This window comes from Carassius auratus, chromosome 35, assembly GCF_003368295.1.
Source record: "Carassius auratus strain Wakin chromosome 35, ASM336829v1, whole genome shotgun sequence".
NCBI classification, from domain to species: Eukaryota; Metazoa; Chordata; class Actinopteri; order Cypriniformes; family Cyprinidae; genus Carassius; species Carassius auratus.
In genome coordinates, this window is record NC_039277.1 from 13,355,889 (window position 1) to 13,378,560 (window position 22,672).

Here is a 22,672-nt window from a genome sequence, read left to right on the forward strand (position 1 = left end):
TCTAATCTTGAACCTGAACTTTTCCGTGGCATGTTCAGATTTTAATTGAGAATTGCTTTTTGAATGGAGTTAGCAGACAGCCTGCAGAATTGCAGTTCTAATCTCAAAACAAGGAAGTGGAATTATAATGAATTTAATTCAAAGAAATTCAAATAATTAATTTTACCTAGAAAAGCTTCAAATGTTGACATGACAAAAGCCTTGTTTGAAAGCCCCATGTTTTAGGATGGACAGATAGATGTTTGACATGTCATCTGTATAATCTTTTGGTTTATAAATTTGAGCATATAATTATTGCCTAATTTGAATTTCTTTGTAATTCAAATTCTTTTTACTGTAATTGCATTTAAACGTTTTGTGATTTGTGGCCAATTATGACATACTGACTATAACTGAGTTTGTCTTGTGTGTGTATATATATTTTTTTAATATATAATAATAAAGTATATATTATGCAATGCTAGTCGATATATCCTTTATCATTCTTAAAGCACATGCCGGAGATTTACTGTTAATCACAGAAACACATGACAGTCGCGTTCGATTAATGGTGCAGCCCTTTGATGAAGGCACACACAAGATTTGATTTTAAGGGTCAGATATGGTCAAAGTTACAATTGTTGAATTTGAACATCACGTACCAGGGTAGCACTGCAGCTACACTCAGAGCACTGGAGAATGTTGAAGTGAGTCATGTCTCAACAGTAATGGTGCTCCAACATTAATGAGAACTAGATACCACAGCTTACAAACTAAATATCGGAAAGGAAATTTGTCTTGGTAAATTGACTCACACCCTCATCTAAATTGTGCAGTGCCTTTTTACTTCTGTTTCCTTTTAAAGTGAGAGTGATTCAGGTGGAGGTCTGTGTCCCTGGGCCTGACAGGGTGATGGGAGAGACTGTTGGCTCCACAGGGGCCTCCTCAATGGGAGGCTCACAGCTTTCTGGAGACCTATCTCCCTAGCGCATGGCAATAGAGGAATGGCTCTCCAACTGATGTGCCTTGTCCTTTCCTGCTTTGCTGAGACATCTCCCTCTAGATCTCTCTGTCTCTTTCAGAGCAATGCTCTGAGGATCATGGGATGCTTGTTTTTTTCCAGAGGTTGCCATATGCGAATCGACCCATTCCTGATCATTAAGGCAGAAAGTTCTCGTGTGGGTGTATGCATCTCTCTCTCTTTGGTTCACCTCATCATGTGCAGATTTTCTTTTCTCGCCTTTTCATCCCCCCATCTTCTATTTCCATCGTCTCTCCTGTCTTTTTCTCCTCTTTCCCCAGTGAGCAGGTAGTTGTCGTAAGACTCTAACAGATCAGTGGAAAGGGAAGAGTTTGCTCAGCAGATGGAGTGCAGTTGAGGCAGTTTCCTGTGCCCTGGTGTATTGTGTTGAGCTATGTTATCTTGAATAAGCAGTCCTGTGTCAGAGCTTTTTCAATGACCGGCAGTTGCTGCATTTAACCCCAGAGTAATACGAAATGTGCTGGTCTTCAATTTTTTTTTTTTTTACACAACTATTGGTACTGTGAAACAAAATGCAGTATGGGTTCAGGTCCTTTCGTGTTAATTAACAGATAGAAGCATTCGAGGGAACAGATGAGATGTTGTTACGTTCTGCTTTGCTACAGTGGGCCACCTGCCCACTTGCCCGAGCATGAAGATGCTCCTGTTTGGCAAACTACTTCACATTATCTGAGATCATTATCCATTTCATCCCAAGCTCTGTGAGCCTTGAAAAGCATCTCTGTGGAGTGCTGTTTTGGCTCGTGTATATGAGGTGAGATTAAACTACAGGCCCTGGTTCCCCATTGCATTAGCTCCTGCTGGACTGCATGTGATGTAAATCCCCTAGAAAACAGTCCCTGAAGCCACTGTGTTTTCACATTAGAGCTCGAGTTCATTTAGATGGTTTGTATGAAGGAATAATGGTCATTTTAAATGCATATTTAAAAATGTTTATTGGCATATCATTCTGTCTGTGTAATATTTATTTTAAAAATGATGTAACATTCTGATTGTTTAAAATGTATGACTTTAACAGAACAGAAAACACATAGCCTAATGAAGCTGAGCTCTAGATAACTCAACTTGTAGTTTGGTCAGCAAGAAGACTTTAGAATCTTTGTCAGTTTAGAATCTCTTAGAAAAACAAAAACATAAGGGGCATCATGGGCGTCTTCCCACTGTGTGCATCTACAAATCATACCGCTCCGTGTCAAAAGCTTTGTAACTGAGCCATCACTAATCTAGATCTACTGTCCTGGATTTATGAAGTTACTTTGTCATTCAACCAAAGAAAAGCGCTGAGAGAGACCTGAGAGCATGCCAGAAAATGCCAGAATAAATCATGTGTTAAAATTAATTAGCAAAGCCTTTCTGAGCACCAAAATGACAAGACATTAAATATGTATTATTTATTAAATGTCAGCACTTACAGAAAAGGGGGTCTAGTAATGTTAATTAGCCAGACGTTCGGTCAAAAAGGACTATTTTAAATGGAAAGTGAAAGCTAAATCCAGGCACGAGTGCAATACCCCCCCCCCTCCTTTCTAAATTGACTTTAGGTGGAAATGAAGAGGCTAATTACAGCTGCTCTGAAATTCAAAGCTAATTTGTGGGCCAATATGACGGACCAACTGACAACTGCTATGAAGTGGCTTGTTGGAATGGCCACCAGGGATCTGAGTGGGAGCAGCATGTGTGTGAGTGTGGATAATCACACACACACACACACACTTGTTCACTGATGCACTCTTAACCAGCTCAGTGGCGTAAGTGGCTGAGGAGAGACACTGGCCTGTGTTTTATTGTGAATGTGATCGAAAGCTCTTAGACTGTTTGTGAGAGAGAGAGGCAGTTTGAGGTCACTTCTGTGATCTGGTAAAGTGGAAGTGAGGAGAGCCGTTATCCACTCAGAGAGCCGCCCCGCTGCTGACTACATGCAAAGAGACAGAGGAAAAAAAGAGAGGAAGAAAACAAGTAGAACAGCCGTGACTGTAGTTGTAACTTCGTACGAGTCCTTTCTGCTGCTCGGGAGAGAGATGGCAAGAGTGAAAGAGAGGAAAGAGGGGTAATTATCTTCAGAAATGAGGCTCGGCGAACGATTCACACTGCTGGGCCCGTTGATCCGGTCGCCACGGCAACGCCGACCCACTCATTTGTTTTGCAGATGAGTAATTACATCCAATTAGACTACAGAGAGAGTGAAAAAAGAGAAACAAATGGAAGAAGGGGTCTTTTGTTTCGCACTGATAGCTGGAATATTAATAATTGGGCTGAATATACGATCAACAGTGATACTGTAACTAGGAGCTAATCTGAAGTCTTCAGCAGTTCACACCGGAGAGCCTCACCTCCACACACACACACACACACACACACACACTCTCCCACACTCGCTCGTTCTCCTGTTTGCCATGGAATTTTCTGTCAGATGTTGACATCATTATGAGATTTCAATGCCCCGTCAGGCCTCAGCCTCTTTGCTGTACTGTCCATGAAGTGTAATATAGTGGTCAGGACTGGGGACCAGAAGATTGCTGGTTCAATCGAGCCATTCAGTGAGCACTTAACCCCAGGTTACCTCAATAAAGTCATGGTGACATTCTATTCATTTTAATTATTTTTTCTTCAAAATACATTTCTCTGCAGTAAGAAAATTTGCAATATTAATTAAAACCAAAATTGTTAATTTATCTAAAGACCATAAAGGTCAGTCGCCTTGTTTTTTTTTTTTTTTCTCCTTTTTAAAACTGTAATGCACATTTGTGGCTCATGCAGTGGTATTACTGTTCTCATTAACCCATATGCCCAGACTGCTGTAACAAGAGATTTGCTGCCAGCTGAAGCTCTGGTGATGTGCTGGAATATTGTGTTATTGATGAAGCGCTACAGCAGATGTCCATACAACTAAAACAGCATTCGACTGGTGTTCATTAGCAGACCACTAATTTGCACACATATTTTGCCACTCGGACTAAACACAATTCTGCCGCAGACATCCACATCGCCGCAACCCCCCAAGGCAATGCTCGCTGTCTGTTGAACATGCTGCGAGAGAATGTGTTATTTAGAAAGATCAGAGGAAAGCTATTATTTCTCTAACTTTGATGTCAGAGCAAAGTTGTCCGAACCCTTCTCTGTTTCTCACCTTTGCTCAAGTGAAAGTAAATCACTTGTATTCTCTGAAAAAGAAATGAGCAGAAGAAGATAATCAGGCAGCGGCTCACTCCCAGATGGCTGCTTCTGCTGTCTTGCCATCCAACTGGAGAGCTTTCAGCCTCATTTTATTCATATCCTTTTACACTGATGGCACTATCATTAGAGGCAATCTACCTGAACAATAAAGGTAATTTTCCCTGCCTTTATTAGATAAGACCTTCCCGACTAAGCGCCTTGTGCAGCTGAGGGCTAATTGTCCGTGTCAGCATAAACAAAGCAGCTGTGTACATCCATTGTGTGTGTGAATGTCGGCTTTGTGTACTGCCTCTCCCAGTATCCTGTAATCGGCAGAATTAGGCAGATGGAACAGGAAGCCGCCATTGTGGTGTCCTGGCAATCTGTGACTCGTGGAATGTGTGCGGCACGGTTCCACGAAGACATCATGGGGGGGAAGGGTTTGTTGCACATTCGCCAACCCACACCCTGCACAGCTATTTAACAAATGGAGGAGTCTATGTAGAGGTCGACTCTTGTTTGTTGTTAAAGATCTAATTAGAGTGTGCAGAAGAGGCTACGGAAGCTTGACTAATTAGCAGGGAGCAGAAAACACACTTTAAAATTGAAGGACGACTGGCGATTAGAATGCATGTAGAAAAAATGGATTACGAAAAGAAAAGCGTGTCTCTGGCCTTTGTTTTGCTGTTGTGGTCTTTTTTTGTAGTTGAGATCGAGCGTGAAAAGTTGGTTTAGTCATGAGTAACAGGGCATGGTGGAGAGAAAAAGATCCAAAAGACTCTGAACAGAAATGTCTATTTTTTACTAAAGTGCCAGGAAGCCTAGCAGTAACCTGAGACAACCCCAGTGTGTCCCACACAGAACTCTGTAGGAAACACCGCAGAATTCTGCAGAATTTGATTTGTGGGTGCTCAAAACATTGAACACATCATTCACCAGCTTTATTTAAAGGAATAGTTCATACAAAATAAAAAATATTCTGTCATCGTTTACTCACCATTGTGTTGTTTCAAACCTGTATGACAGTGGTTCCCAACCTTTTTCAACTCGCGGCCCACATCACCAAACACATATGTTTGCGCGGCCCACTGCAAAAATTTTTTACTGACCCCGCTATTGTTGGGTTAATAACTTAGTACTCAGAAGCTAGATTGTTAATTGTAATTATTGAATGAAATAGGGCTGTGTGATATGGACGAAAAAAAAAAACTATCGCAATTTCTTTGATCAATTTTGCGATTGTGACACACCCCGATATGCTTTTACAGTCCTAAATGCATTCAGGATTTGAAACATATTTCCAAAAGAAAACTAATTAGAGCTTTATCAAAAAGTTGTAACGTCTCTAGAACAGACATAAGTCAAAATTATCAGTATAGTAAAGATGTAACAAAATTTATAGACTTTATGACAAAGAAAAAAAAAATCCCATGTCCAGGGACTTTTTTTTTCTTTTTTTTGCCATGTATTGTTCAAAGAGCTCATTATTTGTAGCGTTTGTATACAGTATGTGTATGTGGTCAGCAGCGAGAGCGCATAAATATAACGCGAAAGCACATTAAAATAATGCACGAGCGCGAATCTCTCTGCTCACACTCAGATTTCCTTTGCTCTGTAACAAAACCAGACGTGCTTGCTCAGATACACTGCTCTGCGCGGAGAAAGTGTGCGCACTTAAAACTTGTCTACTCTCACTTAAACTGCGTCCTGTGCACGCACAGCTCTCTCTATGCTCATGTGTTAGATATTAATTATTTTCGCACGTTGATGCACGTCCATTTATTTTCGGTCAGGGGCGCGGAAAATGGTGCTACAAAGCAATTTAGAAATCGTGCACGCTCAAATCGTTACTTTATGGCGATTTCGATCAATCACACCGCCCCTATAATTGACTGGAAATTAACAGAAAATAACTATGGCTGGTACTGCTCATGCAAAACGGGAAAAGATCCAGGCAGAGCTCGGCAGCGGGTAGACAGTCAGCGGAGCAAGCAGTCAGGAGGGAACATGCTGAAAGCCATTTATGCATGTTTGAATTTGTTGTTCTGTAGCATATGCAGCAAAAATATCTAAGATAAATTGGTGGTTTATTCTTAAACCAATCAGCGAGCTCGAATAGTGGAAGCATAGTAACAGTTTAATATTTGTTTGTTTTTTATTTAATTATATATATGAAATCATGTTATTATGTTATGACTTAGACATTTTTACATATGTTAACAATATTATTTATTTTAATAGTAATTGGCGGCCCACCAGCAATACCACCGTGTAATTTGTACTGTTCTGGGTTCAGTCTAGAGTTTTTGTGTGTTCTCAGGCTACGTTTACATTAATCTGGATACATTTGAAAACAGCGTTTTCTTTTTAAAACGCTCTTCCGTCCACATTAGAGTTTTCAAGCGTTTTCCAAAAGTGTCTTATCCACACAGAAACATCAGAAAACGTTAAATTAGTTTTCTGTGCATGCATAAAGCCTCAAAAAAATCTCCCTGCATATGATACACACGGAACAGACATGAAACGTTTTCATCCAGTTTTTCTGAAAGGAAATGTTATTTTATTTACGAAAAGAATTAACCATTCACTGATGCGCCCAAGTTGCGCACACTCACAATTTTATGTCTGATCTATAACGCAACTGCCCTCATGTTTTGCCACAGATAGCAATCGCTTTCATCTTTGCACATGAAGAGTGTACAAAGTAACACATCTGTAGCAATAGTATGACATAGCATAGCACATAATGTGCACAATACCAGTATAAACACATATCTATTGGTATGTCTCATGACTACACTTGCTTCATCATTCTTAAAAGATTCCATTTTCACAGTCCACACAACTCAAAAACGGCTTTTTCAGATTTATCCACTTTGGAGAGCTTTTTCAAAAAGCTCAGTTTCCCTTGATAAAAAGGCTGTCTCAGTGTGGACGGAAAGTCAAAGCACAGAGAAAAAGATGCGTTTTCAAATGAAAACGTATAGTGTGGACATGCAATCAGTTTTTTCCCTCCTGTGCTGCTGTTCTAATAAGAGCTGATTACTGGCACCTGATACTCGTTTGCTGATGACCAACAAACTCTTCCAGAGAGGAAAGCAGCTATAAAACCATCAAGAAAGCACAGCTGAGAGAGAGGGGAAAGGAGAAAGATTGTGACATCTCCCTCTCCCCACCTGGACCTTCTCTGCAGCCCTAGACAAGTGTTGTTGTTTTTGGTATTTGCTAGTTGATGCTTAATGCCACTGTGCTAGAGTTTCAGTTAGTGTACTGTTACTTTGCACCCACCTAGATTGTTAAACTTAAATCAATATTACTGATGCTTTTATAGTCCTTCATTCAATATTGGTTAAATTGTCTACTTTGTCATTTGTAGGGAGGAGGGTGACATTTTTCTTTTGTTAACTCTTTTTCCTGTTTTTGGTTAAGTTAGGTAGTTAAGGAAGTATTATTGTTGTTTTTGTTATTTATTTTCCCTGTGTTAGGTAAGTAAGATTTAAAATTGAGTAAGATATGGTTTTGTTTATTATTTTAGCTATGCCCCCTCTTAAAAACCTTTTTGCTTTGTTTCTGTTATTCCTATATGTAATGAATGAAATTATAGTGGATCCTTTAGTGGTTGGCAGTGATCTTTAGGGCTGGGACTGGGATGTGAGACTCCATGTGGAATTCCTTTCATTTTGTTACGTATTCCTCAATTTCCCTAGACTAATTATAACGCAGGAACGTAACAATATACATCTGCATATGTTTAAATGCATATATCTATTTTTGTACAGAGTGTGTTCATGGAATCATACACATGAAGCTTGAGTTTAGACCGATGTAATTGGAATCATTACAGCAGTACATTTGTGTGACTCCTCAAGTCACGTATTACAGTAAGCAGGCGGGGTTGGAGTTGTGCCATTCCTCAAGCACTTGAGCATAATTTGACAGGCAGGCGTTTTGCCCACAAACCGTGGACTGTGAGGGGAAGTTGTGAAGCTGATGACAGAGAAACTATTTATATTGCTTCAGATTACTCTTGGCATCTGTTTATGGGCTTAATCAGCACTGGGATGCTCGGCACAGCTCCAGGATGCTCCTGCAGGTCCCAGACCTCAATGAAAAGCAAACGTGCGGCAAGAAGACGCAAGATGAAAAACCAGTGTGGTGGATTTTGACTTTCTTTGATTGGATTATCTTAGTGTTTCTGAACGGCCAATGAAGACTTTTAATGCCCTCTGTATATCAAACCTTCACGTAGGATAGAAAATACCAGCTATATATTTCAGCGTTGCTGGAGCCATCAAATGACGTCCTCCAAGGCGTACATAATCCGCCTTTCAAATGAAAAGTGTGTTTGTGTTATGTTAACATCCTTTTTTGATGTTATTGGCCAATGGATCACTGTATTTGTCATATCTAACCTGTTTACTAATAGGTTTCTCTGTGATAGTTTGGTTTAGTGGGACGCATGTTGTGTAACTACTAACAAAGTGAGTATGAGTGTGTGTACGTGGGCATCATTCAGCCTCATGTTGTCTATTGTCATGCATACCTCACTACTACTACTTTGTGTATCATATAAACACCTCTCTTCTCAATTATGGAGTCCCCCCTACTTTGCATATTTCTCAGGGTTCCCCGATTACGGCTTTTATTCTGGGCCCGGTGACCAGCGCGGCGCTCCCTGCTCCTTTGCCGACTATGCCACCCTGGGGCCCCATACAGGTCAGATGCTGCAAAGCGAGCACGTCACCTCTACCTGCAACTCACCCTCCCAGCACCACCCAAGCCCGGACCACTTTAAGAACTCAGGTGTGTATGGCATATTTTGTCCTAGAAATGTGTTGCTTCTAACACCCTATTAGGAAATACATCTTCATTTTTTCTCATTCCAAATGTACACGAGTATCCCAGCATGTGGGTACATTGTGACTACCTGACAAAGGTGCAAACTCATACAACATCTGTATATGAAGTGTAATGTAGGGTACTGATGATACAAATTTGCAGGACCAAGATCACCAACTTGAACTTTGGAACAGCCAAATTCGCCTGAGCTTTTGTTTCCTGTCTCCTTTATTGCATATGTACAAATGGAAGTCATTGGAATGCATTTTAATATGACTGGCTGTTTAGAAATCAGATTTAAAATGAACCCTCTAGTCATGGAGGGACTAATCTGTGGAGCAACTGTCTCGTCCCAATGAAAGAGGCAGGGAAGTCGAGCATTGTGTCAGGATCTTTGAGATTCGACTCCTTTTGATAGCCAAATGGTATTTCTGTAGTCCTCTTACTTTACACCAGCGATCACATAGATCTGGGTTTGGACTCGAGCCTATCCTGTGCCCATTCTGAGCCTGCAAACTTTGGATTCACAGTACAAAGGCTAAATCTAAATCCATTCATGAGTGTACATACATAATTTAAAAAAATATTCTTTGAAATGTCACATTGTGGAAGTGAATGTGTTGGGAACTCCATTTCTGTTGACTTCAAGATCTATGAAGTACATTTAGACTAAAAATTGGAGATACTTGACTTGTGATTTGCTACGTCTTATATTTTTGCTTTTACAAGCCAAACAAAAAAAAAACACATCCTTTAGTTTTATTTTTTATGTTGACATTGGAAACAAAAACTCATCTTCTACTTAGCTGCTGCATTAGGACCTTAATATTATTTTCAGTGTGTGTTTCGGGCATTTTGAGAGAGATCTTTTAAATACAGGCGAGCTACCTGATATGAAGGTCCATCGAAATGTCTCTTGTATGCTTGTTGCTGTGGCAACTTGCACACAGTCGATGCGTTGTGGGTTTCTCAGGGGTCAATACTAATGCCATTGGTGTATAGCTTTGTGTTAGAATATATTTACATTTCTATGGCTGTCCCTGGTCAGCAAAAACACTTTGTTATCCTGCAAAGGATGCGCAGGGTGACATCGATTAAAACCCCAGTGCTGGGACCCGGAGCGGGACAGATGAGTCACCTGTGTCTCAGAAACACACTGCGTAATCACAGCCCGTTGGGTTTAATTAGCATGGGTGCTGCTAAGCTACCAGTCAAAGCCAATAAATGTAAGTCGTGTTTAGCTATTAAAGCTAATAGCAGTAACAGTTTAGCCCCAGGGTTTAATTTAGAACATAAATCCTATTCCTGGCAAAGCGAAAGAAAGCACAGCACTCACCAGCAATTATATGGAATAAAGATTACAGTACACACATAAAACTGGGACTAAATATAATAAAAAAAAATGTATTTCTATGTATACTTACATATATACTTTATGATCTTATATATTAGCATTTTATACTGTTATTACATTATTTAATTGCAAAAAATAAATAAAAAATCTAGCATGACTCTACTGGTCCCATGGAGGTCTATCTAATCTACTGGTCTATCTAGTCCCATTTTTGTTTTCAGTAAACTTATTGAATCAAAGCATCATATTGGTTCCTCTAAATAATCAATTATTTTGGATGACAACTGTTGTGTGAGAATTATGACAGGATTTTAAACTTTATCTACTTGACATGAATATGAATTTTTTTGTAGTCAGACCATCTTTGATAGTAAAATTATGGGGGTTTATAAGGGGGTTTTAGTAAATAAGACAAAGTAAGTCTAGTTTAAAGATCAATATAGTGTGACATAATTACCTCACTCTGTATGTAATACACATTCTCTCCTCCATCTGGTTTATAGCTGTAGTGACTGCAGTCAGTGATGTTGGAGGTTGCTCCAGCTGTATTCCTTCTCTGTGAGCAGTCACAAAGGAAGCTCAATCTTTACATGCGTGTTCACGCTCAGCTCACAGTGTACTCAGCACAGCAGGAAAAGCCTGCATTTCTTCCTAACCTGACCTTCGATCAGACCTGCTTAATGCAAGGCGCAGCATGTGGTTGGGTGCATTATTTTGCATGGATGTTGGGGGTAATCTATATGCTGTCCACATGTGAAGGCCGTTCATATAGGACAATTTTGTATTTCAAAACAGAAAGAGCGTAACTGGTATCTTAAAAAAACAGCACTCGTGGCTAAACAGCTTATGCTTATTCATGTAGTTTGCATAGTCCAATTAAAAAACAGCACAGACGTGCTAGAACGTGTCCTATTTGAATGGCAGATGAGAATGTTATTTCACTTTTTAACACATTCACTTGCATGTTTTTTTTATGTATTTACTAATGAATATTATACAGAACAGTAATAGGCAAGTGACATGTCATGCATTACTGCTTAAAAGTTTGGGGTCAGCAATATTTTTTTTGTTTGTGTGTTTTGAAAGAAGTCTCTTATGCTCACCAATGTTGCTTTTATGTGATCCAAAAATACAGTAGAAACAAGGTTGTGAAATACTATTACAATTGAAAATAACTCTTCTATTCGATTTTATTTTTTAGATGTAATTTATTCCTTTGAAGCAATGCTGAATTTTGGGCAGTCAATCTCACATGATTCTTTAAAAATCATTCTAATAAGCTGATTTGCTGCTCAACAAGCAACAGTTGTGCTGCTTAATATTTTTGTGGATACTGATTTTTGATCAATGGAATGTTGAAAAGAACAGCATTTATTAGAAACTTTTTGTAACATTTCTGTCCTTTTGATCAATTTCATTTGTTATATAATAAAAAAATGTTATTTATCTAAATTATATTAATAAATAAATCTTACTGTCCCAAAATTTTGAACAGTAGTGCACATATTCTATCCAATTTAACACTCTTTGGTAGATGCAGTCTCTCTGCCGTTTTAGGTGCCTTGTTAGTTACTGAAATATGATTTATCAGAAATCTGTTGTTTGTCTTGTACAGGTGCTAATCCTCCCCGGAATGGAGGTTTCCCCGTTGCTAACAGTCCTGGACCCGTGGCAGACTTGTATGGCCCCAGCAGTCAGGACTCAGCTGTGGGAAATTACATCAGTGCTGCCAGCCCCCAGCCGGGCTCGGGGTTCAATCACAGTATCGCAGTGAGTAGAACTCTCTTACACTCCCTCAGTCACGCTGATGTGGCCAACAGATTCCAAAGTACAGAGAAAGTTCTCACTTTGTGTCTTTTGTCCATCATACTTTTTAATTATATTCAACCTCCAGCTGAGAAATCAGAGTCTGATTGGCTGTTCCTCCATTGTGACTCACTTTTTATGGCAAGGGCTTGATTGTCAGCCCAGCAATTTAGCAGAGTTGGAAAAAACTAGTTGTAAAAAAAAAAAATACATCAGAGGACTTAATTCCATTCTACATGTTCAAAAATACCCCAATGAATCATGAGTCTCCTTTAGACTGACACATATTGTCTTGCTGATGTTTTGCTTGGGGAATAAAAGCATCACAAACAGTTTAGAGGAAGCAAAAAGCTGCCATGGTTAGAAATGAGCAAATTGTCAAAATAAGATGTCCCTGTTACTAGCAGATGCACTTGACATGTCTCTAAACAAAAGCCCCTGCGTTGCTTTAATTGGCTTTTGTCAGGGAGCGCACAGATTCTGTCTGCAGATGTCACGGACGTCAGGTTGTGGCTCGGTGTCGGCACAGATCTCAATTGAAGAAGAAAGCATTTATAATGAGGCGCCAAAGTAAAATTTAATTATTCACCCCGTTCTCACAAATCAGTTTCTTAACCAAATGAAGCGCACATTTTGATTTATGCAAGGGTTTGCAGCAGATTTCTATTGTTTTATTGCTTGTGGGTGGTCTGCTTAGAGGCCTGTTTTCATCTGTTATATATGAAAGGTAAAGCATGTTAGAGATAAAGTGCTGGTAGACGAGTGGTTCAAGGAACAGCTGAAAAATCTGTCCTCATTTACTTATCGTCATGCTTTTCCAAAACCTTGAAAATGTTCTTTGATGGAAACTTCTGTAAAAGCTCCATAATAGTGGTCCATATGTTTTGTATATTCAAAATCTTCTGAAATCATACAATGGTTCTGTTGCAGTTGGGTTTGAGGAACAGAAATTAAATTAAATTAACTGTTTTCATTGGTTCTCGCATGTCTCATAACCAGAATGTGCCATGGTTAAATTTCAAAAAGATTCTTATTTTTGGCTGAACTATTTGTAAACTTCTGAGCTATTACCGAGGATGAGTCATTTATGATCTCCCGTCACAACAGGAGCGATGTTGCCTAGTGGATAAAGATCTTAGCTGGTAATGGAAAGGTTTGATTCTACACAGGCCGAGCCATCAGCTATCACCAATAGGCCCTTGAGCAAGACATTTGCTTTAGAGATTGCTTCTGTAGTTTGTCACTTTTTGAATGAAAATGAAATGGCTAAACTGGTGAAGAACTGCTCATAAACAGCTGTTTATTGTGTATATAAAGACAATTGACTGATAGCAGGAATATTAACTGCTGGTTAGAGCAGAAACTTCCCACTGCATGAATTCAGAACTTTATCCCTCAGCATTAGTCTGTTTCTGAGTGAGTGCTGTTTTGTGCTACGTGATTAATTCCGAATTTAGAGTGTGTTCGTTCAGCTGGACTGATAGATGTGTGTGTGTGTAGTTCTTGAAGTCTCCATGCAGAACATTAACACAAGAAATGACGCAGAACTAAAATGCTCATCTCCATTTATTTTTCTGACACGTATCACCAGTTTACCACCTCCCCAAACGTATAATATCAACACACATCCACGACAAAAAGTTTAATTACCCGCAATTCTTAAAATGTGGAAACCTTGCAGAAAAGCCTATATAAACTTAGTCTTTCCTTCCTGCCCTCTAAAGCAGCGGGTGTGAGACTGACTTTGATTTATTCGTATGGATTAGAAAGATCCGCTCCTGCCATGCACACAATAGTCTGATGACAGGCCCGATAAGAGGCTGTGTTTCTCAGAAAGGCTTGTTGACAGGTTGCTGTTTTGCCCTCTAAATCAGCCGTGTGGGTTTGTAAGTTCACAAACGTAGTCTGACAATGGGCAGGATTTATTTATTCGAGACTGATCAGCTCCATGGAAGAAGAATCAGGACAAATAGTTTTCTACTTGTATATTCTTTATGCTTGGAGTTTTCCTGGGTACTCTGATGTGGATTGTAGCAGCTTTGTTTAGCAGAATAAATGAAATGGCACTTTTAGAACAGAAGAGTGCAAGGAATGAGGGGTTTCAGGTTTTTGTATAACATCACACAGTAGTGTGTGAATTCATGCCAGCATTGCTAAACTCGCACCTTCAGCACTCATTCATCCCTATATAAAAGCTTTACTACCACTGAACATCACTGTGGCTACCAAGCACTTCTCACTGTTGTACTCCTCTAGCACCAACAGAACCTTTTCCCTTTAGACCAGAGTTTTCCCAGAAGTCTCTGTTTTGTAAATATGGGCCCTGGAAGAGGTTAAATGAGTTTATTTTACTTTGCTACAGTACTGTGGGTAATTCTAATGGTGACAACAAGCATGTCACTTCTGCAGGCTTTGTCATACTCTGGGAGATAAAGTGTCACTCTTTTCATAGTTTTTGCCGGCTCGGAGACACTTGCATGTTATTTCTCCTGCTCTATTTTTAGCAAAAATTCACTCATCACTAAATAAAAATTTAGTGAAGACCTGATTATTTCTGGAGCCTTATCACAAGTCCATTGTTTCTGAAAGTCTGTGCTGCTTCTGCTATATTTCACACTTAAAACAATAATTTGGTATTCCTCTTGTATCATTGTCCTCTTTTATGCTAAGAAATAACTCACCTGGCAGTTCTCTCTTAAGTGCTTCGACTGCTGCCAGCATTGAAGGGTTAGTTCACCCAAAAATAAAAATTATGTAATGATTCACCCTCATTTTGTTTCAAACATATAAGACCTCCGTTCATCTTCAGAACAAAGTTTAAGATATTTTAGATTATCCAAGAGCTTTCTGTTCCTCCATTGAAAATGTATGTACGGTATAATGTCCATGTCCTAGGGTTGGATGATTACCGTATTTTTCGGACTATAAGTCGCATCAGTCCAAAAATACGTCATGATGAGGAAAAAAAAAAAAACATATGTCGCATTTATTTAGAACCAAGAGAAAACATTACCGTCTACAGTCACGAGAGGGCGCTCTGTGTCTTCAGTGCAGACTACAGGAGCACTGAGCAGCATAGATCGCCCTCTGGCGGCTGGAGACGGTAATGTTTTCTATTGGGTCATTTCTCTTGGTTCATGTCAAATTAATTTTGATATAGTCAGGTTCAACTTATTTAAGTCGCAGGACCAGCCAAACTATGAAAAAAGTGTGACTTATAGTCTGGAAAATACGGTAATCAAAAAATAAATAAAAAAACGGAATTCATAACCTCTAACCGACGTCATTTTCCCATGTCGGTTATTTCGGGTTTTTTTATCCTGTTAACACTTCCCCCTTAAAAGCATACTACCGTGTGTGTGTAGCCACATGACTCTTCCCCGTCCAGTCAATGGAATAAGAGCAAAACACGGAGTTGAACGCCGGTTAAACACATACTGATGGCGCGTGAGACTTGTCTTCACTAAACTTTGTCAGTTGTATTTGTTTTATGGTTTGGACATTCAAGCGATTAGATAAATGGATGTGTATTATTTTATCGAGCTACCATGTTCGCGCAGCTGCATTGTGGCACGAACACTCATATAAACAGTAGCTATGAAGATCGCACGCACAGAGGAACACAGAAACTAGTTGTCAGTGCTGTCCTGTGATTTATCACTAAAGTAGCTTAGAATCTCAAAACTTCTTATAGCATGTTTGTGTGCAGCGCACATGAAGCACAAGCGCATGCATAGAGAGCAGCGGTCGGTGGTCACACTGTTCTGTGTATTTTAACTGTAGAAAAGGTTGTTCTGAGTCTAAACTACGATACAGAAAACTACATCACTATATCCTCATAAACGCAGCTGTTTTTGTTTCACGTGAACATAAACAGATGAGTAAGAAAACGCATGTACAGTATTTTTGCTTAAAGAGACAACAGCCTAATAAATGCGCTGCCTGTCATTAATGTTAATCAAAGAACAAAAGAAAATTATTCACTGATCTCGACTGAATATATTTAATAACTTTACATGATTAATCTATCTTATTTATAAAGAGAAAACTATGCAGTTTTTAAACTTTTAATTACAGTTTCTGTACCTGAAATTTAGTTTAGTTGTATTTATTTATGATATTGCTTATTGATTTGTTTGTTCCTTTCTTATTACTGAACTATCTTATTACTTGTCTTTAACACTTTAATATTAGACATTTATATTAATCTAGTTGTTTTTGCTATGGTATTTTTTTTTTTTAATCACAGGCAAAATTCCTCTTGCAGTGTTTTGTAGGCTGCTGATTTTTGCTCACGTTATTCAGCTGCAACAGAATGCTTTGTAAAAATGTTTGACATCTAAATGTTTGACTTTTTATCTTATTGGAATCTAAACTAAGAATCGATAAAATTCAAACGATACCCAACACTAGTTAGAAATGTTACGGACATAGATAAAATAACTGCTGATAGTCAATCATATTTACAGTACAAACCTTGTCAGTGAACTATGAGGGCAAAAAAAATAAATTTAATAAAATAATCGTTCATTAATCATAATCAAGGTAAAATGCTCAATTAATCGAGGTTTTGATTTTTTATAATCGTCCAGCCCTACATCTTCGAAGTAGTCCATGTGACATCAGAGGGTCAGTTAGAATTTGTTGAAGCATTGAAAATACATTGTGGTTCAAAAAAAAAAAAAAAAATTACGACTTTATTCAGTATGGTCTTCTCTTCCGAGTCTGTTGTGAGTGCGACTACTGTGGACTGTTGACGACGCTGCTGACGTGTTATTGGGCATGCCAGAAAACACGTCAGCAGCGTCACACGTCAGCATACATCATACATTGCATTACACCAAATATTGTTCTTTTTAGCAACGTCATATGACCCATTTACGAAACCTGCCAGGGACAAACCAGCATCCAAAACATCTGCTGCTGCCCAACTAGCCATGCTTTTTCCTGAGCAGGTCTGCTCTCAATGACAGTCAGAGAGCAGATTCATTGCCACTTTTATCACTATCATTTGTGAATAAATGTTCTCTTAAAGTGGAGTTCTTGATTCTGTACATGAGAAGAATGAATTTCAGACTGTTCATAAAAGAGAAATATGTAAATTATTCTGTCTGAATCAGTCAGTGTGTTAGAATCACTACTTTCATACAGCTTCAATGATTCTGCTCAACATCTTTCACATGATATGCTTTCAGGGTCCTTTGATTGCTACAGCATTTACAAACGGATACCACTGAAAGCTAACCGGAGCGGTGGCACCATCTCATTGGAGGTATGCATGCTTTTCTCTCTTTCTGATTATTGTTAATTTTGTCAATGAAAAGTATGACAAAATGTTGTTGACGAGCTTTTCCCCATGACTAAGACAAGTCGACAATAATGTCAATAAACGATATCTGTGACTATATCAACATGCAATATTGAGGGAAAATCATACATTTTTAAATAGTAAAATTTAAGACTAAATTAAACATGGCTGACAAAATTAACTTTAATTCTGATTCACTCAAAACCTTTTTTTGATGTAGCCATGCTATTCAATTCACAATCTTAACAATAATCATTGAAACGAAACTGTTTAGCAGGATGTTTTTGTTTAGTTTTTTCCCGTTCTTCAATGTGACACACATCTGTTTTGATTCACCAGAGTTCATCGGGAAGCCCTGGTAAAATGGCCCAAGTCTCTAATTGGTTTGTGTACAGTTGATGTCATAAAGACTTCAAGCACTACAGTTTGTGGTTGGTGAATGGACAAGGCGGGGTGGAACCAAACATAGACAACAAGAAAAATACGATCATCTCGGAAAATCTGCTGTAACTAATCCCTCCTTCCTGTCACTGCAGGACTCCTCCCCACACGCTTTTATCTTTCTGTATGCTTTTTAAATGACTCTGGCTTTTAGAAAATGTATATAGATGAGGGAATTATTTTTGGCACAGTTCTTTTGTTTTTCCCCTCAATTTTGGTGCCAACTTTTTTTTTTTTTTTGCACATATGGGGAGACACCATGCCATTCATCTGTTGGAGGAAAAAAAAAAAAAAGAGAAAAACTGATTCTTAGTAGCTGTTTTTAATTGTGAAGTCTCATTGTTGATCATAATGACCTATTTTTGGGCAATACAGAGGGAGAGGACTCCAATATTTTTATGGTCCTTTTTTATATATATATATATATCTATGTGGTGGTGTTGTTATTTAGAAGAAAATGTATACTGTAATTTTTCAATGAAAACATGATTTCAAATATAAGAGAAAAACATGTAAATATACTTCACTGCATATAATCAGTTCAGGCATATTTTTCTGATAGTGCTTCAAAAGAAAATCAGGGTGAAATTCAAGTAATTGACAGTGTGACGGTGAAAAAAAAAACACGACATTGATTTCTTAAATTATTGTATACAGATGAGCGGAATCATTTTACAGGTGTAATACCAGCATACTCACGCACATGATAACAAGCGGAAACTTTCGTCGTTCACCGTGGAGTTTCAAAAACACCACAACCGTCAAAAGCACACTGTGTGTAGTGATCAACGAAAGGACTTTTCCTGTGTTCTGCACATTCTGACACTTTTATACTCCTAAAAAAAAAAGAAACCTACTATGTTGTCTGTTGTTGTTGTCTAATAGAGGACGTTCCTCTTGATTTTGGAACATGTTGACTGTACGTGAACGAAGCAGTTTATTTCTTTTTTGGCTGAAGGTGGCAAACATTTTTCACGTGTCAATTATTTCAATCATACCTCAGTCCTGTGAGATTGAATTTATTCAGAGCGGATCAAGTGTATGGAGGAAGCTTTGCACTGTGTACAAAAAGAAGCACCGTTTTCTCTTTGCACATGCTAGCTGTCACGAGTGACCTTACAGAGATTTGATGTATGAAAAATTGTTCAGTGAATGTTGCTTTTATTTTTCTGCCGCTGGCATCCAGAACGCAGGTCGAGAAGAAGCCAAACGAAAAGCAATCTATTACTGGTGCGCTCAAGATTTCATTTCAAGGACATAGCGAACCTTTTATCTGAAATATTGACGTATTTTAATATACAGCCAGTTGAAGACACTGAAAAAAAAATTGTTGACAAACACGGAGCTGCTGATTTCTTTCAAGTTGAAAAGCGGTTTTGGGTCAAACGCATATATATATATAAAATGCAGATTTTTAATGTTAAATGAATCTGATATGTATATTCTGCTGTAAATGTCTTTTTTCCTGCTGCAGATGTAAACTGTTTTGTTGGATGACTTCTGTTTATTTGCTGTAGTCTGGTGGCCGGAGGCAAAAGCACTTAATGTCGGAGCCTTGAAAAGATTTACAGATCCAGACACATAATATTTAAACAATTGAAAGGAATGGAGCAAAGGAAGAAAGCTATTGTAAATGTTCAAATGTAAAAGAAAAATGTAAAAACATTAAAAATGAAACCAAAATGTTTGTTCACTGATTTGGTTCAGGTTACTTTTGTGGTTGTTGGCGTTAATGTCTCATTTTCTAGATTCTTTTTTTCCTTTTCGCCTTATCTTCATGTGTCATTTAACAATGTTTTGAATGAACTGTGAGATCAGCATCATCTTGGAGTATTTCGCTGAACTACACAAACACCTGCAATTAATAAGTATTAATAATAAGCCACTCAAGGCTTGTCAGCTAAAGTAAATGCACTACACCCTATATATAAATGATATAACCCCTGACATGTAAACTAGATTGTGATCTCCATGAGTATGGTCAGTGATGTGCATATTAGCTGGGGAATGTATTTAGAGTCATAGCTGGTACTATTTGATGGATTTTCACATGACAGGAACCAAGGAGGTGTATATTACCTGAAGAGCATGGTCTGTCAGCGTTCCCGTTCATCTTTAAGGTCCTCAGCTGGCACCGGATCCCTGACAATGCTGATGGCATCACAAGATCTCTGCTAGCGACTATAGTGAGCTGTGACGGGAAAGACAACAGAGATTAGGAAAAGGAAAAGAAATACTATGGAAGTCAATGGGAACCACCAACTGTTTGATTACCAGTTCTCTTATGTTCAATATCATAAAGCAACTCATACAGGCTTCGAACAAGATGAGGGTGAGTAGATGATAACAGAACTTTCATTTTTGGGTGAACTATCCCTTTAAGTGGGTTACATAATTTATAAAGGCCTCTGGAAAAAAAGAAAAACATTATTCAATAGTGTTTGTACCATGCAAGTAACACGCACTACCAAAAATAAGTTTGGGGTCCGTAAGATTTTTATTTGCTGGTCAAAGCTGAATTCATTTGATAAAAAATGGGAGTGGAAACTGTATTATTGGGGTATATTATTTCAATTTTAAATAATTAGTTTTAACTGCAAAATAATTTTTTTCCTGTGATGTTTAGGCTGAATTTCAGCATCATCCAGTCTTCAGTCACACGATCCTTCAGAAATCATTCTAATATACTGATTTGGTGCTCAAAAAACATTTCTTATTATTATCAGCATTGAAAACAGTTGTGCTGATTGATACTTTTGTGGAAACCATGCGTTTCAGACCAGGAACTATATTTTCCCACATTTGTCCCATCAGGTCTCACTCTTAAATGGGTCTGTCCATCTCAACTCACAGAGTGACCCCTTGTCTCTGTCATGACCGCATTCTCCTTGTCTCAACAATATCTCCGTCTCTGTGCCACATCTACCAGCAGGTCTTCCATCTACTAAAGACAGGATGTCACATAGCTGAAAAATAGACTAAAAACACTTCCCTGATGCCTGGATCTATCAAGGTTTCCAGACAGGCTGCAGATATTCAGCCTTATTTCCTGATATAAACATGACGCGGTTTTCAGGTCACTCAGATAGCCTGTTTAGAACGTTTTGTAAAGTCCAAGTCATTGTAGACGTACAGTTTGAAAATTGTAAGAGCAACATATGATTTGACTTGTCATTTTTATTATTAACTATTATCAATCAATATGACAGAATGGCTTGTCTATATATATATAATCCATCCATCAATGGAAAAATGGCGTAACGCATTAAGAAAAATGTACAACACATCAATTTAGCATTTTATGTAACTAAAGGAATCAAATAGCAAGAAATTATATTGTAACATCACTAAAGCCTTGTGATTCAACAAAGTCTACTTTATGACCATCACTCAACCCGAACAGCACTGATTCAGACATGTGTAACAATGGCACTTACACAGGCCTCCTATTACTGGACTACACAGTTATAACAGGGTAAGCCCACAACAACAAACATGCAAAAGTTTAATACTGTAACTCTCAGAACTCAATGTCCTTTCCTGCCTACACTACTCTGGAAAAAAAGTTCACTGGGATTCTATAAAGAACCCTACAGTATATGGTTCTATACTCAACTCCAAAGAACCCTTTATGCCAAAAATATACATATTTTCCCTTACTATATACAGTAAGGGAAAAGAACCCTTTTTGGCACAAACAGTGGGCTAAACAGTGCTTTATGTATTTACATTAGTCATTTAAAATGATTAATTCTGAAGAAAATATGCACCTCTACATAAAAATTAAATAAAATGCCACAGTGCACATCCTGTACACCGAAGAAAATGTGACATCTAAATTGGTAAACTGGTTTTATTTAAGTCTAAAATGTTGTTTAATATCACTGAATCAACATAAATACATTAATGTATACCAACAAAACTATCATGTAGAAATAGGTATAATTGTGTACTAGCAGTCTCTTTAAGTTGACAGGTTTGTCTATTTATTAGGTACACGCTATAGTCACACTAACATGACTGTAAGTTCTTCAGATGTCATGTCAAAACATGCCTTCCAGCTCTTATTGACCAGCAACATGCTTACTTTGTATTGCTTTGTATGGGTTTCAGTATTTCATGCTCATATTTTTTGCATATTAGTCAGATTAGAAAATGTAACAAAGTTTCAGGAATAGTCAAATTACAATCTAAAGTTATAAACATGAATTCAAGACAAACCCAGAAGAACAGAGAGAGAGAAGATGGACATGTTTCCATTTCTTCTGTGGATTACTTTTGAGTCTTTGGTGTTTGCAGTTAAAGTATACAAAAATATCATAATTTGTTTTGCTGAATTACTTGTATATTGTGCTAAACGCACTGTATTTGCTTGTTGAACATGCATTATAAAATGAAGATGAGCTTTGGAAAAGACCTACACCTAACTCATAGAGCACTTTAAACTGGACAAAGGTAAAGTAAGAGAATTACTTTTATAAAATGTATAAATGATAAGGCACGATATCTTTTGTTCAGTGCTGGTGTTCGGTTGCAGAGACAGCCGTTCACATACGTGATACAGTACATGAACCCACAGGCAAACTTTCTTTCTCAGTTGGCTCATTTTGGCTTTCATGGGCTCTATAATAAAATTTTCTACCTCATGAATTTTTCTGAATATGAAATGAATATCTTCATAAATGGATATTAAGGCTTTAGCCACTGTAGGATAATAGAAACTCACATTTTGCTTAAACCGAACAATAAC

General features: G+C 38.1%; 1 protein-coding gene and 1 long non-coding RNA gene across 5 annotated transcripts in view; one reads left to right on the plus strand and one right to left on the minus strand.

Annotated features, from left to right (window-relative positions):
* Positions 1-19,617, plus strand: part of LOC113054492 (RNA-binding protein Musashi homolog 2-like) — a 152,823-nt gene extending 133,206 nt beyond the window's left edge. For both annotated transcript variants that reach the window (XM_026220080.1, XM_026220081.1), the window contains exons 12-15: positions 8,798-8,977; positions 11,983-12,137; positions 17,369-17,445; positions 17,821-19,617. In XM_026220080.1, the coding sequence (XP_026075865.1) occupies positions 8,798-8,977; positions 11,983-12,137; positions 17,369-17,410 (377 nt within the window). In that variant the 3' untranslated portion in view covers positions 17,411-17,445; positions 17,821-19,617. The remainder of the gene's footprint in view (positions 1-8,797; positions 8,978-11,982; positions 12,138-17,368; positions 17,446-17,820) is intronic.
* Positions 1-22,672, minus strand: part of LOC113054494 (uncharacterized) — an 86,288-nt gene that overhangs the window by 25,896 nt on the left and 37,720 nt on the right. For all 3 annotated transcript variants that reach the window (XR_003277388.1, XR_003277387.1, XR_003277386.1), the window contains exon 3: positions 20,002-20,113. This is a non-coding gene — a long non-coding RNA (uncharacterized LOC113054494). The remainder of the gene's footprint in view (positions 1-20,001; positions 20,114-22,672) is intronic.